The 16,227-nt window shown below is 42.6% G+C and overlaps 2 protein-coding genes across 2 annotated transcripts in view; one reads left to right on the forward strand and one right to left on the reverse strand.

The window, feature by feature from the left end:
* Positions 1–4,185, forward strand: part of DDX43 (DEAD-box helicase 43) — a 22,878-nt gene extending 18,693 nt beyond the window's left edge. Inside the window, exons 12-16 of the mRNA XM_003789685.1 lie at positions 1,343–1,470; positions 1,660–1,769; positions 2,720–2,858; positions 3,410–3,497; positions 4,072–4,185. Of these exons, the coding sequence (XP_003789733.1) occupies positions 1,343–1,470; positions 1,660–1,769; positions 2,720–2,858; positions 3,410–3,497; positions 4,072–4,185 (579 nt within the window). The remainder of the gene's footprint in view (positions 1–1,342; positions 1,471–1,659; positions 1,770–2,719; positions 2,859–3,409; positions 3,498–4,071) is intronic.
* Positions 4,186–10,519: 6,334 nt separating this feature from the next.
* The window catches only part of CGAS (cyclic GMP-AMP synthase), an 18,263-nt gene continuing 12,555 nt past the window's right edge, over positions 10,520–16,227 (reverse strand). The window contains exons 5-6 of the mRNA XM_023513142.1: positions 12,357–12,459; positions 10,520–10,871 (exon numbers count right to left, since the gene is read on the reverse strand). Of these exons, the coding sequence (XP_023368910.1) occupies positions 10,520–10,871; positions 12,357–12,459 (455 nt within the window). The remainder of the gene's footprint in view (positions 10,872–12,356; positions 12,460–16,227) is intronic.

The raw sequence follows: 16,227 nt of genomic DNA on the forward strand, positions 1-16,227 counted from the left end.
AGTGCTGTGGCATCACAGCTCACAGCAACCTCCAACTCCTGGGCTCAAGCGAGTCTCCTGCCTCTGCCTCCCAAGTAGCTGAGACCACAGGCACCTGCCACAACGCCTGGCTATTTTTTGGTTGCAGCCATCGTTGTTTGGCGGGCCTGGGCTGGATTTGAACCCACCACCTTAGGTGTATGTGGCTGGTGTCTTAGCCACTTGAGCCACAGGCGCCAGGCCTCATCACCTATTTCATTAGAGATTATAAATATTGATCAAATAAAACTTGATTTATAAAATGATCATTAGTCAGGAAAGGCAGAATAAATGCATAATTCTGGTTTTGTTTTGTTTGAGACAGAGCCTCAAGCTGTCCCCTTGAGTAGAGTGCTGTGGCATCACAGCTCACAACAACCTCTAACTCCTGGGCTCAACCTCTAACTCCTGCCTCTGCCTCCCAGGTAGCTGGGACCACAGGTGCCTGCCACAACACCCGGCTATTTTTTGGTTGCAGCCATTATTGTTGTTTGGCAGGCCTGGGCTAGAATTGAACCTGCCACCTTAGGTGCATATGGCTGGCGCCTTAGCCGCTTGAGCCACAGGTGCCGAGCCAAATGCATAATTCTTTGTCTTCATTAAGTGCTACCAATATCTATTTTATCTACCGACACAAATATTTTATCTCTTTGTGGGTCAAAGAATGGTGTCAGCAGTATTGAGATTTTGTGTTTGTTATATCGTCAGTTCTCTCTGGTATTCCTGTTTAAAGGTAATAACCAAAATTTAACGTGGGGGCTTTGTTAGCTTGGCCTCATCCTGTGGCTGTTTTCTTTCCCTACAATGGCAGCCAGTTGCTTTCAGCACACTCTTCCAAGCATTCAGGTTTTCCCAACTTAGGTGGAAAAAATAAAGCAAACTATAAATCTTGAGTAGAAACACAGGTAATTCCGGCAAGGTTGCTGCCTTTTTGTTAGCAGATTTTTTTTTTTTTAATACAGAGTCTCACTTTATCACCCTTGGTAGAGTGCCATAGTGTCACAGCTCACAACAACTTCAAACTCTTGGGCTAAAGTGATTCTCCTGCCGAGTAGCTGGGACTACAGGTGCCCGCCACAATGCCTGGCTACTTTTTTAGAGACTGGGCCCTGCTCTGGCTCAGGCTGGTCTTGAACTCCTGAGCTCAAACAAGCCACCTCCCTTGACCTCCCAGAGTGCTAGGATGACAGGTATGAACCCCACACCCGGCTTGTGAGCAGATTATTAATACATTAACCAGTGACAGAAATCAGATGTATTTTTGAGCTAATGTATGGGGTTTCCTCTTCAATGTTTATGTGCTGTGTTGTTTTCAATCTCTTAGGCTGTGAGCACAGTGACACAAAACGTGATTGTGACAACAGAAGAAGAAAAACGAGCTCATATCCAAACTTTTCTGGAGCATTTGTCACCCAACGACAAAGTAATTGTCTTTGTTTGCCGAAAAGCCGTGTAGGTGTTTTTTCTTTTACTTCTAATCACATTGATTAGAATTATTTCCCTTTGTATACTTATTTCAGATCTGAGTGATAGGTGCTACACTATGTTGTTTGGGACTTTTGCTAATAGAAGCAACAGTGTTGAAGTGATGGTGGTGTTAGAGAGAGCACTGAAGAGTGTTGACTTTATATTTTTCTTCAGTGCGGATCATTTATCAAGTGACTTGATTCTCCGACATATATCAGTGGAATCTTTGCATGGTAATAGAGAACAGAGGGACCGGGAAAAAGCATTAGAGGATTTTAAAACAGGTACATTTATGTAATTAGTATTTTTGCAGTCTAAAATATATCCAATTTCTGGGCTTGGCCAAGGGACATTTTCCAGAAACCCATTTCTAAGGTCTGTCTTCAGCTTCTGTATTACAGAGCTATACTTGTTAGAGCTCCACATATTGATCTGCCTCTAAGAACTAACTAGCTAAACTGTATTTTTTTTTTTTTTAAGAGACAGAGTCTCACTTTGTCGCCCTTGGTAGAGTGCAGTGGCGTCACAGCTCACAGCAACCTCCAGCTCTTGGGCTTAGGAGATTCTCTTGCCTCAGCCTCCCGAGTAGCTGGGATTACAGTGCCCACCACAACACCCAGCTATTTTTTTTGTTGCATTTGACTGGGGCCTGGTTTGAACCTGCCACCCTGGGCACATGGGGCCGATGCCATACTTACCGAGCCACAGGTGCCGCCCAACTAGCTAAACTCTAAAATCTGTTTTTGTTTTTGTTTTTTTGAGACACAGTCTCAACATGTCACCCTCAGTAGAGTGCTATGGCGTCATGGCTCACAGCAACCTCAAGCTCTTGGGCTTAAGTGATTCTCTTGCCTCAGCCTCCGAGTAGCTGGGACTACAGGCACGTGCCACAATGCCTGGCTATTTTCTGGTTGCACTTGCCATTGTTTCGTAGGCCCAGGCCAGGCTTGAACCTGTCAGTGTTGGTGTAAGTGGTGATGCCCTACCCAATGAAATACGGGCACCACCTAAAATCTGTTTTTAAATTTGGATATCGATATATTCATTTGCAATGGGAGATGCATCTGTTTGTTGTAATTTGCCAGCAGTTAAGGAAAAATGGCTTTTGCATTTTTACTGAGTAAGCATTTTAAGTAATAATGAACCGATCAATAAGGGCAAATACACCTTTCATTTATGTCTTGTGTTGGTTTATGCCAGGATCATTCAGTAGTCACTTGGCTTGATTCTTTAGGAAAAGTAAGAATATTAATCGCCACTGACTTAGCATCTCGAGGTCTGGATGTTCATGACATTACCCATGTCTATAATTATGACTTCCCACGGAACATCGAGGAATACGTTCACCGAATAGGGCGCACTGGAAGAGCAGGGTAAGGAAGCAGAGCCCCACCTTGAAAGAAGCCGATTCTGTGCTTTCACTCCTCCCCTCAGAGCAGTTTACTTCTTGCCCAGAAAACCATTTATTGTTCTCATGCCTGGAAATTTCTGTTTCTCTCCAGAATCTGCTTGACCTTTAGCCCTGTTCATTGGCCTGTTACAGATTCAGCCCCATCCTCTCATGATTCACTTCATGTAACTGTTGCAATTATACTCTTGTTTTACGGCCTTAGTTATTATTAGTATCATAATAACACTAAGCTCCATACTACCCACTGGTTACTGTGAACATTGCTGACAGATGGTCCACACTGGCACAGGTGTGAGAGGACTTTCTTTCCTCTTATGAGCACTAATCATATACCCACTGTGCTATTCAGAGGACTCCCAATCTGTTTGAATGACACTAAATCTTAATACATATTTGAGCTTTTTGAAAAAAGCTGAGATTTTTCTGGTTTTATTCTATTTCCTGTTTAATTCCATACTGGGTCATGAATACATATTATAAATGAAAGTACATGAGTATCCTCTCCCCCTACAGGAGAACTGGAGTTGCAATTACCCTTGTAACTAGAAATGATTGGAGAGTTGCCACTGAATTGATTGATATTCTGGAAAGAGCAAATCAGGTGAGAACGTTACAAATGTTAGTAATGTACCTTTTATCATAGCTTTGCCAGTGTTGAAGTCATTCATGCTGGGTACTAAGGCTGGCTGGCTACCAGGAAAGAGTTTTTAAATAGGTTATGAGGGCTGTAACATGGCAAAGATAAGGAGTTCTGGGAGCCTAGTTAGGGAACCTATTCTGATGGTGAGCAATGTAAGCCCTGCCGAGGGAGAAGCTAGTGGGGTGGAGGTGGGGAGAGCAATCAGATAGGGTGTAAGGTCCCGGCAGGGGGAACGGTGCTCAAGCACAGAGGGCAGAAAAGATATGTGGAAAGTGACAGCAGACAATGCAGTTAGGGGCACCGGGAAGCCACTGAAGGGCAGCCCACAGAGGGCAGCACAGTGATGGCTGGTTTTAATTGTGCTTAATTTTGTAGCCTGAAGATGGATTTAGGGTTTACATAGGCTGAGAGACAAATTTCTGTTCAGAAGATGCCATGTTAACAAGTTGTGCAGATTATTTGAAATGATTTGAAAGCATTTTAGCATATTGTAGAACAGAAAACGCAGTCTCTTAATGACACTTAATAATTTCAGAGTATCCCGGAGGAGCTTAAAGCAATGTCAGAGAGATATAAAGCACATCAGTTGAAAAAACAAACGGAAAGAAAAATGGGAAGACCTCAAGGAAAGCCCAAGAAGTTTTATTAATCTCTCCCGTTGACAAGTGCTGGAGGTAAAACTTAAGTGACATCAACTCTGAAATGCCTGTCTGAAACTAGGCTTTGTCAATGTCAGTTGCAGTCAGCTCTGTCTTCAAGAGGTTAACATAAATTAGCTTTTACTCTAAAGTGTAGTGAATATATCTTTAGAATTACTGAGAGTTGAAAAAATAAACTTTTATAGAGAAAGTCTTTAGGAGTACAGTCAAGGCTGGTGAGCCTCAAACTCTGGGAGGCCAAGGCAGGTAGATTGCTTGAGCTTAGGAGCTTGAAACCAGCCTGAGCAAGAGTGAGACCCAGAAAAAAATGAAAAAACAGAGGCAAGAGGATCTCTTGAGCCCCAAAGTTGGAGGTTGCTATGAGCTATGATGCCATAGCACTCAACCCAGGGTAGCAGAGTGAGACTCTGTCTCAAAAAAGAGCAAAACAAAAAAGTGGTTAAGATAGTGGATTTGGGGCAGCACCTGTGGCTCACTGAGTAGGGTGCCGGCCCCATTTACTGAGGGTGGAGGGTTCAAACTCGGCCCCAGCCAAACTGCAACAAAAAATAGCTGGGCATTGTGGCGTGCGCCTATAGTCCCAGCTACTGGGGGAGGCTGAGGCAAGAGAATCACCTAAGCCCAAGAGTTGGAGGTTGCTGTGAGCTGTGAGACCATGGCACTCTACCGAGGGCAATAAAGTAAAACTCTGTCTCTACAAAAAAAAAAAAAAAAAAAAAAAAAGAGAAGAAAAAATAGTGAATTTAGTTGTGTATATTTCATCAAAATTAACCTTTTTAAAAACAAAGAATGTTGAGGACAGCGATTTACATTATTTTCTACTTATTTATTTTTCAGAATTCAAGATTTTTTAGAAAAATATATCCTAGATGTGGAAGTATTGGAACATACTGGCAGTATGAAGAGACTTGACTGATTCCTAAAATAATAGTGTTTAAAAATGTAAAATTCAGTATTTTATACTTTCTTTAAAAAAATCAAAAGTATTTAAACTAGAGTTGAAAATTTTTTCCTAGATATTTTTTAAGGAATGTAGCATTTAGAGGTTTTCTTTCACTTAAAATTTTTTTTTATTTAAAAAAGGAAAATTTTAACATCGTCTCCTGTAGTGTGTTGCTGTACTAAAGGTCAGTCTTTAAAAGAGTTGTTCTTTTAAAAGCTTGTTCAGATGTCATGGTGGTGAAAAAGATATTGTTAAAATAAATGTTAATTTTTGTGATAAAGATACAAGTTGATTTTTTTCTTTCTGTATAGAATTCTGATTTTGTGTTCGCCACTAGTATTTTATTTTGTATGCTTTTCTTAAATGATTACACTTACTTCTGAAATGAAAGAAATACTGAGAATTATTTTATGGGACCAAAATGCACAGCAGTTTATCTTTACAGTTTTGCCTATAGCCTAGGTGACAGAGTGAGACTCTGTCTCAAAAAATAAATAAGTAAATAAATAAGACAAAATAAATCCTAGGAAAATTGCATTTCCACAAGTTTTCTTTTTTTTGGTAGAGACAGAGTCTCACATTTATCACTCTGGGTAGAGTGCCGTGGCATCACACTGCTCAGAGCAACCTCCGACTCCTGGGCTTAGGTGATCTCTTGCCTTAGCTTCCCAAGTAGCTGGGACTATAGGCGCCTGCCACAACGCCTGGCTATTTTTTGTTGTTGTAGTTTGGCTAGGGCTGGGTTTGAACCCACCACCCTCGGTATAGGGGGCTGGTGCCCTACCTACTGAGCCACAGGTGCTGCCCTATTTATTTTTTGAGACAGTCTCATCATGTCACCCTCAGTAGAGTGCTGTGATGTCACAGCTCTCGGCAATCTCAAACTCTTGGACTCAAGAGATTCTCTTGCCTCAGCCTCCCAAGCAGGTGGGAGCACAGGCACCTGCCACAACACCCAGCATTTTTTTGGTTGCAGTTGTCGCTTTTGGTTAGCTGGCCAGGGCCCGGCTCAAACCCGCCACCTTTGGTGCCACTATGCTATGTGCTCCAAGCCTCCTTCAGTTAATTTAAACCTGAATCCTTACCATGTCACAAACTGCAACTGTGACTGGGTTCTGTGGATCTTTCTAGAGAATTATCAAACAGGAGGTGGTTTTAGGAATCCCTTGAAAGTTCCAATGATGTCAGAAATGAGGGTGGTCTTGTAGGGACTGTTTCCCCCCTAATTGTACAGTTAAACTATTAAATAACACAAAGTCCTTCAGTGATTCTTCTCCCCTTGAATATGGGAGGGACCTATGACTTGCTTTCAACCAACAGAAAACAGTAAAGGCAATGAGATGTATGTTATGTGTATATAATTTTGTTACATGAGATTCTAGCGCCCCTCTTGTTGTAGTCTGTCCCTTGAGCTACTGTCATGGGGTGTCTGTGTCGGTAGTCTCACCTGCTAAGGACCTAAAGGCAGTAAGGAGCTGAGGTCAACCTCTAGTCAACACTTAGCAAAAAACTGAATTCCTCTGTCCTACAAATACAAGCAACTAAATTCTGCCAACAGATGTAGATCCTTCTCCATTGAGGCCACAGCCTTGGCTAACATCTTCATTATAGCCTTGCGAGATCCTAAGCAGAGGCATGCCCAGAATCCTGACCCACAGGAAGCGTGAGATAATGTGTGTTAAGCCACGAAGCTTATGGTTGTTACACAGCAGTAGGAAACTAACATAATCCCCAAGCTCTCTACCTACTACCTGCCACCACAGGCACCTGTTTTGTTGTTTTCCTCTCCCCATACAATTAATCATTATTTTGATAAAGTTAATAGCCAATGATTATGTTACTATGACTTTGTAAATACAGCTGAGCAATATTCTCAAATCAGACTATAATTACTTTTCTTTTTGAGACAGAATCTCACTCTGTCGCCCTTAGTAGAGTGCTGTAGTGTCATAGCTCACAGCAACCTCAAACTCTTGGGCTTAAGAGATTCTCTTGCCTCAGCCTTCCAAATAGCTGGACTACAAGCACCTACCACAATGCTGGGCTATTATTTTGTTGTTGTCATTATCATTTAGCAAGCCCAGGCCAGGTTCAAATCAGCCCTGGTGCATGTGACCTGTGCCCTAAATGCTGAGCTACGGGCACCCAGCCTATAATTACTTTTCTTGTACACATTGTTTTTTATAGAGTTAAAAGTAGCATGGCTTGGGCAGCACCTCTGGCTCAAAAGGGTAGGGCGCTGGCTCCATAGGCTGGAGGTGGCGGGTTCAAACCCAGCCCCAGCCAAAAAAAAAAAAAAAAAAAAGTGGCATGGCTTATTTTATTTACCTAATTTTCTATTTATTTATCATTAATAGTCCCCAAAACTCTTCTCCAAATGTCTAACTTTTCTTAGTATGTTTAAACACAGTCGTTTTTAAAGCAAGATGCATAAAGCAAAAACCACAAAAAAGACTGACAGATTCAACTCCATTAAAATTTTAAAATTTGGTTTACTAAAAGATACCAACAAAAGTGAAGACAACCCCCATGGTAGAAATTCATTTGTTATGCAGACAACACAATATATAACAGACTTCTTCAAAACAATGAGAAAAAGATAAATCAGCCCACAAAAAAAATGCGCAAAATATATGAACAGGAAAAATTAAACAAACAGCAGTTGCTTCTCAGTTGAATGCTAGCTGGGCAGAGGAGAGAGGGTCATGCTGTACCCCACACCAGTTTGGCTTGAGTTTAGGACCAAGTATACACACTACCTTTTCAGAAAAACAGATAAAAGTGTTACTGGAAAAAAATAAGTTACATTTTATATTTAGTCACATATATTAAAAAAGACCCTATTTTCTATAAGATCATGTGATTCCTGAAGTATGCCTAGACAATTAGTTTTTCAACCCCTCCCTTCCTATACTACATGTAGGACAGAACTTCCAAATATATTTCATGGCTGAACAAAGCCTTGAATTTTTTTTTTTTAAAGAGACAGGGTCTTACTTTACTGCTCTTGGTAGAGTGCCGTGGCATCACAGCTCACAGCAACCTCCAGCTCTTGGGCTTAGGTGATTCTCTTGCCTCAGCCTCCCAAGTAGCTGGGACCACAGATGCCCGCCACAATGCCCGGCTATTTTTTTATTGCAGTTTGGCCAGGGCCGTGTTCCAACCTGCAACTCTCGGTATATGGGGCTAGCACCCTACTCACTGAGCCTCAGGTGCTACCCAAAGCCTTGAAGTTTTATAGATAAGGATCATTTCTAATATTTTTCCTGACAGCTTCCCATATACCTGTGCTAGGTGAGAACTAGTGTTCAATAAGTACTTGATACATTTAATTAAGGTGATATGTATTTCATCCTTTATTCCTATCTAGTAATGTTTTTATTTTTATTTATTATTTTTATTATTTTATTTTATTTTTTTAGAGACAGAGTCCCACTATGTCACCATTGGTAGGGTGCTGTGGAGTCACAACTCACAGCAACCTCAAACTCTTGGGCTTAAGTGATACTCTTGCCTCAGCCTCCCAAATAGCTGGGACTACAGGTGCCCACCATAACACCTGGCTATTTTGTTTTGGTTGTAGTTGTCATTGTTGTTTGGCAGGCCTGGGCTGCATTCAAACCTGCCAGCTCTGGTGTATGTGGCTGGCGCCCTAGCTGCTGAGCTACAGGCGCCAAGCCTGGTAATGTTTTTAGATATTAAATAGTCCTTTACTTCTTACTCCTCTTTCCTAGAATACTGATTAGAGTTTATTACAACTGATAACTGAAAAATTGTTATTCAGCTCATTAAATATCAAATGTCTGATTTCGAATCTAAAGTGCGGTTACCTCAAACATGAAGCAGTACAATTAATCCAAGTACGTCCTAAACTATTGACACAGTTTTGCCATCTTAATGGTCGCTTGTGTATGCCAGTGGCAAAGAAGCCTGGACAGAGTGGCGATGAAATCATGAAAGGGGTTTTCCCCAGCTTTGAGAATTGAGAATTGAACACTTTTCCTAGCCAGAAGAGGTCCAAAGCCTCTTTGGTGGTAGTCAGCTGGTGCTGGGCCTGGTGAATACGGTGGATGACAAAGTTTCCAAGTCCAGCTTCTGCAGTTTGAACAACATTGTTCATGCGACATGTGGTTGAGCTTTGGCTCCACAGGACTGGCCTGTCTGCTGACCAATCTCAACTCTTGCAAGCATCCTCATCGTGTCGTCCACTTGGTTGCAGTAGACTTCCAGTGTCATCCACTGACGGGGTGTCGTGAAGCTGTAATGGGTAATACCAGCACTGGACCACCCAACTAGCTTTTTCTGATGAATATTCAGCTTTGGACCGTGTTTTGGCTCTTCATCTTTATTCAGCCATTGTGCTGAATGCTTGCAGTTGTCAGTAAGAATCCACTTTTCATCACTCGTAACAATACGGGGTAGAAATGGTTCACCTTTATGTCGTGACAACAAAGTAAGGCCAAGCTTCCAGATGCGTTACCTTATGACGCTCATTTAATTCACGTGAAACCTGTCCAGCTTCTTCACTTTGCTCATTTGTTTCCAATGGTCCAATGTGGGAATAGTAAAACGTCAAACCTTGCTGATTGACGCACATGTTGAGATGGATTTGCTTCTACTCCAGCTTTCAGCTCATCATTATCCACCTCGGCCTCAGGTCCCCCACGTGGCTCATTTTCAATAATAAAATCACTGTAATGCAACTTCTCAAGCCATCAGTGATACTGTACATTCACTAGCCACATTCTTCCCAAACACTGTTAATAATATTTCAACTGCCTGTATTGGTTCCACGATGGAACTCATATTTAAAAATAGGATGAATTTTTAACTTATCCATGGCTTCCAAAAATTGATCTAAAAAAGTTAAAAGATAATCACAAGCCAAACATGCATTTGAAAGTCTCAGGATGTACTTTCACAATACAAATAAAATAAGTGTCCAAGTGAAGTGTCCGGTATCAACTGTCAAACTTAGTACCTAAGGAAATGGGATATTTCATAGGTAATGACTTAATACATTCATCATAGGCTCGGCGTCTGTCGCTCAAGTGGCTAAGGCGCCAGCCACATACACCTAAGGTGGTGGGTTCGAATCCAGCCCGGACCCACCAAACAACAAAGACGGCTGCAACCAAAAAATAGCCGAGGTGTTGTGGCGGGTGCCTGTGGTCCCAGCTACTTGGGAGGCTGAGGCAGGAGAATCTTGAGCCCAGGAGTTGGAGGTTGCTGTGAAGCCACAACACTCTACCCAGGGGGGATAGCTTGAGGCTCTGTCTCAAAAAAAAAAAAAAAAAAAATACATTCATCATAGTCAACCGCTGCAATAATAAATTTCAAACATTCCAATTTTTGTTCTTGAGTCTTTTTAAAAATATATCTCAATATTCACCAAAAACTGGAAATCTATTATTTATTTCAGATTCAATTTGCTTTGACAGAAATTCTATACTTTTTTTGTCAATTTGCTCTTGAGAGAAGAGGTTGACTTCAGGAATAAAATAATGCTTGAGTTGTTCGTTCCTGAGGCACTGGAGGAAGTACAACACACAATTGTCAAAGCACAACTGCAGCTTTTGGGGGCACCACTGACTGTCATCAGGGTTCTGGGTACAAACATGGAAGAAGGCAGTTTTCATGTGGTAGGAACAGAATTTATCCAGTACTTTTCGGGTCTCATACTTTTTTTTCAGCTGTTCTAAAAGGTATTTCATTAGTTTTAAGCAATCTTTCCTGTTGAATAAAAAGAAAATAATTTATTTTCACATATTTGCAAACTGCTTTACTCAAAAAAGGACTTTAGGTATCTTACAGGAAAAACCTATTTTTTTTTTTTTAAAGAGAGTTTCACTTTGTCGCCCTCAATAGAGTAGCATTGCATCACAGCTCATAGCAACCTCCAGCTCTTAGGCTTAGGCGATTCTCTTGCCTCAGCCTCCAGAGTAGCAGGGACCACAAGCACCCGCCACAATGCCCAGCTATTGTTTGTTACAGTTTGGCCAGGGACGGGTTCAAACCACCCTCAGTATATGGGGCCGGCACCCTACCCACTGAGCCACAGGTGCCGCACAAAAAAACCTATTTGAATAATTAAGATATATAAAAATATAATTATAGTCACTCTAAAACCTGATTATGTTTTCAAATATCTGCTTTGAAGTTTATTTTTTTTGAGACAAAGTCTCACTTTGTGGCCCTGGGTAGAGTGCTGTGTCGTCACAGCTCACAGCAACCTCCAGCTCTTGGGCTTAGGCAATTCTCTTGCCTCAGCCTCCCAAGTAGCTGGCTGGGACTACAGGCGCCGGCCACAACGCCTGGCTATTTTTTGGTTGCAGCCGTCATTGTTGTTTAGCGGGCCGGGCTGGATTTGAACTAGCCAGCTCAGGTGTATGTGGCTGGCGCCTTAGCCGCTTGAGCCACAGGCGCCAAGCCAATAATTCTTTTTCAATCTCAATTCTTTATGGTGTGTATGCTATCAATAAAAACAATTACCCAGCCTGGGCATGATTGCTCACACCTGTAATCCCAGCATTCTGGGAGGCCATGGCTGGTGGATTGCTTGAGCTCAAGAGTGGGAGACAAGCCCGAGCAAGAGCAAGACCCCATCTCTACTCAAAACATAAAAACTAGCTGGGCGTTGTAGTGAGCACCTGTAGTCCCAGTTGCTCAGGAGGCTGAAGCAAGAGGATGGCTTGAGCCCAAGAGTTTGAGGTTGTTGTGAGCAACCATGACCCCATGGCACTCTAGCCTGGGGGAAACAGAGCAAGACTCTGTCCCCAAAACAAAAACAAACCAATTACGCAGTGTTGTTTGAGTTAGTCTAGCCTATAATGCAGCCAAACCATCTCAAGGCACCAGAATTCAATAAAAGAGATCCTTTGGCCTCCTCCAATTACATGACAATATTTGACAGCAACCAGAATACTAAGACACTTCAACTTGTCATGGCTAGTGATCATGCGCTCTCACAATATTCCTGCTCACACATCTATCTGACCCAGGGTTCAGGACTACTGCTCACTGGCCTTCTAACAATATCCTTCCTTGGTCCCCCGGATTGAGCTCTCTGGTTTTATACTCATACTCTCCTCAGGTCAATCCAGCCCTGCCCTACCCCTCTAGACCCAACTATGATTCAATGATCAGATTCAGGTTTGAGTTACAGCTTCAACAAAGAAATGCAACAAAATCTTCCATTGGACAAAGTAAGGGCGTTACCTGCAGCATTTCACTCCGCCGTCTTCACAGCATGTTTTGGTATGTCCATGATTATTCAAAATGGCTTTTTCAATATGAGAGAAGGATAACCGCCATGTTTCTTCTTAATTTCGAAAACAAGAATAGAAAAGCATTTTACCAAAAGTGCCCATATATAAACAATAATTTTTAAGTGATTCCCTTCATTAAAATATCAGTCTGGGCTCGGCGCCTATAGCTCAACCGGCTAAGGTGCCAGCCACGTACACCTAAGGTGGCGGGTTCGAATCCCCAGCCCGGACCCGCCAAACAACAATGACGGCTGCAACCAAAAAATAGCCAGGCGTTGTGGCGGGTGCCTGTGGTCCCAGCTACTTGGGAGGCGGAGGCAGGAGACTCGCTTGAGCCCAGGAGTTGGAGGTTGCTGTGAGCTGTAATGCCATGGCACTCTGCCCAGGGGGACAGCTTGAGGCTCTGTCTCAAAAAAAAAAAAATCAGTCTGAAAAAAATTCTTGGGGGGACACAGGCCAAAAGAAGTGAACAGATAAATAATGCAATTACATATGAAAATAATTGTTTCTGGCTCGGTGCCCACAGCTTAGTGGTTAGGGCACCGATCACACACACCAGAGCTGGTGGGTTCAAACCCAGCCCAGGCTTGCTAAACAAACAACAAAAATAGCCGGGCATTGTGGTAGCAGCAACAACAACAACAACAAAAAATAGCCAAGCATTGTGCCTGTAGTCCTAGCTACTTGGGAGGCTGAGACAAGAGAATCGCTTCAGCCCAAGAGTTTGAGGTTGCTGTGACCTGTGATACCACAGCACTCTACAGAGGGCAACAAAGCAAGAATCTGTCTCAATTTAAAAAAAAAAAAAAAAGAAAATGATTGTTTTGAAGGAAAAAACAGGCCTAAATGGGAGGAGGGAAGGAGGTCAGAATTTAATAAGTTAATATAGGCTGGGCAAGGTGGCTCGTGCCTGTAATCCTAACACTCTGGGAGACCAAGGTGGGTGGATTGTTTGAGCTCTTGGGTTCAAGACCAATCTAAGCAAAAATCAAGAGCCCTATTTCTACTAAAAATAGAAAAACTGAGGCAAAAGCATCTCTTGAGCCCAAGAGTTGGAAGTTGCTGTGAGCTATAAAGTCACAGCACTCTACCCAGGGTAAAAGCCTGAGAATCTGTCTCAAAAAAATAAAAAAGTTAATATAGTTAACCATAGTGAAATGTATTACTTTTTATATATTGCTAAATTTGGTTTGTTAATATTTTGTTTCAAACAGGGGCAAAGACACAAATCTCTTTTGTAGAATAACTAAAAAAAAAATTTATGTAAATACTCATCTCTCAAAGAGATAGGGAATAAGCCCTACTCCTTAACACCAACTGTGCACATGACTTTCTTTTTTGTTTTGTTTTGTTTTGGAGACAGAGTCTCAGTACGTCGCCTTTGGTAGAGTGCTATTACATCACAGCTCACAGCAACCTCAAACCCTTGGGCTTAAGCGATTCTCCTGCCTCAGCCTCCCAAGTAGCTGGGACCACAGGCCCTGTCATAACACCCGCCTATTTTTTTGTTGCAGTCGTCATTGTTGTTTAGCTGGCCCAGGCCGGGTTCAAACTCGCCACCCTCGATGTATGTGGACAGCACCATAACCACTCTGCTGCGGGCACAGAGCCTGCACGTGACTTTCTTCCAAACGGTGCAGCATGAGAACAGGCAGAAAGAGTCACTGAGTACAGAAACCTAACAAACACTGCATCAGCCAGTTGATCAAGGATAATGTCAACAGGGCTGGCCAGGCGAGGTGGCTCATGCCTGTAATCCTAGCACTCTGGGGAAACTGAGGCAGGAGGACTGCTTGAGCCCAGGGGTTTGAGGTTGGTGTGAGCTAGGCCTATGCCACAGCACTTTAGCCTAGGGCAACAGAGTTACACTCTTTCTAAAAAAAAAAAATCAAAACATCAACAGCGCTAAGTCACGTTCACGGCATGTACCTTAATATTATGGAATAAGGATAGCACCTCACCTCTATGACCTTCCTCCCCAAAACCCATAACTGCAATCTAATAAGGAAAACATCAGACAATCCCAGATAAGAGACAGTCTACAAATATGGGACTAGTACTCCTCAACACTTAGGTCATCAGAAACAAAGAAAGACTGGGAGGCCGGGCGCGGTGGCTCACGCCTGTAATCCTAACGCTCTGGGAGGTCGAGGCAGGTGGACTGCCCCAAGATCCAAGGTTCGAGAGCCTGAGCCAGAGCGAGACCCCATCTCTACAAATAGCCAGGCACTGTGGAGAGCGCCTGCAGTCCCAGCTACTCGGGAGGCTAAGGCAAGGGTAAAAAAAGGAAGTGAGACTAAGTAACAAAAAGAAGGAGTAGCTGGACACAGTGGTGTGAACCTGTAGTTCCAGCTACTTGGGAGGCTGAGGCAGGAAGATCATTTGAGCCCAGGAGTTGGACGCTGCACTGAGCTGTGATCACATCATTGCACTCCAGCTTGGGGGACAGAGTGAGACCCTCTGTCTCAAAAAATAACAATTGATAAATAAAAATTTGACTCAGCACCCATAGCACAGTGGTTACAGTGCCAGCTACATACACCAAGAGTGGCAGGTTCGAACCCGGCCTGCTCCAGCTAAACAATGACAACTACAACAAAAAATAGGCGGGAGTTGTGGCAGGCACCTATATTCCCAGCTACTTGGGAGGCTGAGGCAAGAGAATCACTTAACCCCAAGAGCTTGAGTTTGCTGTGAGCTATGATGTCACAACTCTCTAATAAGGGCAACAGCCTGAGACTCTGTCTCAAAAAAAAATAGTAAATAAATAAAAATTTATTTCTTGGGCGGCGTCTGTGGCTCAAAGGAGTAGGGCATCGGCCCCATATGCTGGAGGTGGTGGGTTCAAACCCAGCCCTGGCCAAAAACTGCAAAAAAAAAAATTTATTTCTTATCTTAAATGGGGGTGACATATGAATATACATATGCATTTACTTACACATTTTATAAATGAAAGAGTAAACTAACATGTTTCCGATCAGAAAAGAGGAGTATAGAGGGGCCATGGGTAAACATGTTTCTCTTTACCCTTTTCTGTAGCTTTGACTTTGCTTTTTTTAAATAAAAAAAATTGGTTCCTTTATTTTCTTTGGAACTTTGACTTTGGAACCATGTGAATGCTTTATAAGTTTATAAAACAAAATTAAATCTAAAAAATCACAGCTCACAGCAACCTCCAACTCCTGGGCTTAAGTAATTCTCTTGCCTCGGCCTCTTAAGTAGCTGGGACTACAGGCACCTGCCAAAACGCCCAGCTATTTTTTTGTTGTAGTTTGGCTGAACTAGGTTTGAAGCCGCCACCCTCAGTATAAGGGGCCGGTGCCCTACCCACTGAGCCACAGGTGCTGCCCTCTTTTTTTTTTTTTTTTAGTCACAGAGTCTCCCTCTTGCTCAGGCTGATCTCAAACATGTGAGCTCAATCAATCTACCCACCTCGGCCTCCCAGAGTGCTAGGATTATAGTCATGAGGCACCAGGCCCGGCCTAACTCAACATTTTTAAAAGGCCAATATCTAAAAAACGGAAACCATAATGAAACAAGTGAATTTAAGTATGTTGAGTTAAGCTGCCCAGAAATATTTTTCAAGTGAGTTTAGGACCTCGTATTTTGACTGTGCTTGTACCTTTTTTTTTTCCCCAGAGTCTCTTTGTCACCCTGGGTAGAGTACCGTTGAGTCATAGCTCATGGCAACCTCAAACTCTTGGGCTTGAGTAATCCTCTTGCCTTAGCCTCCCAAGTAATTGGGACTACATGCAGGCACCTGCCACAATGCCCAGCTAGTTCAGGTTTTTTTCTTTTCTTTTTCTATTTCTTTTTTTTTT

This window comes from Otolemur garnettii, unplaced genomic scaffold (assembly GCF_000181295.1).
Source record: "Otolemur garnettii isolate 467f Iridium unplaced genomic scaffold, OtoGar3 scaffold00035, whole genome shotgun sequence".
Classification (NCBI taxonomy): domain Eukaryota; kingdom Metazoa; phylum Chordata; class Mammalia; order Primates; family Galagidae; genus Otolemur; species Otolemur garnettii.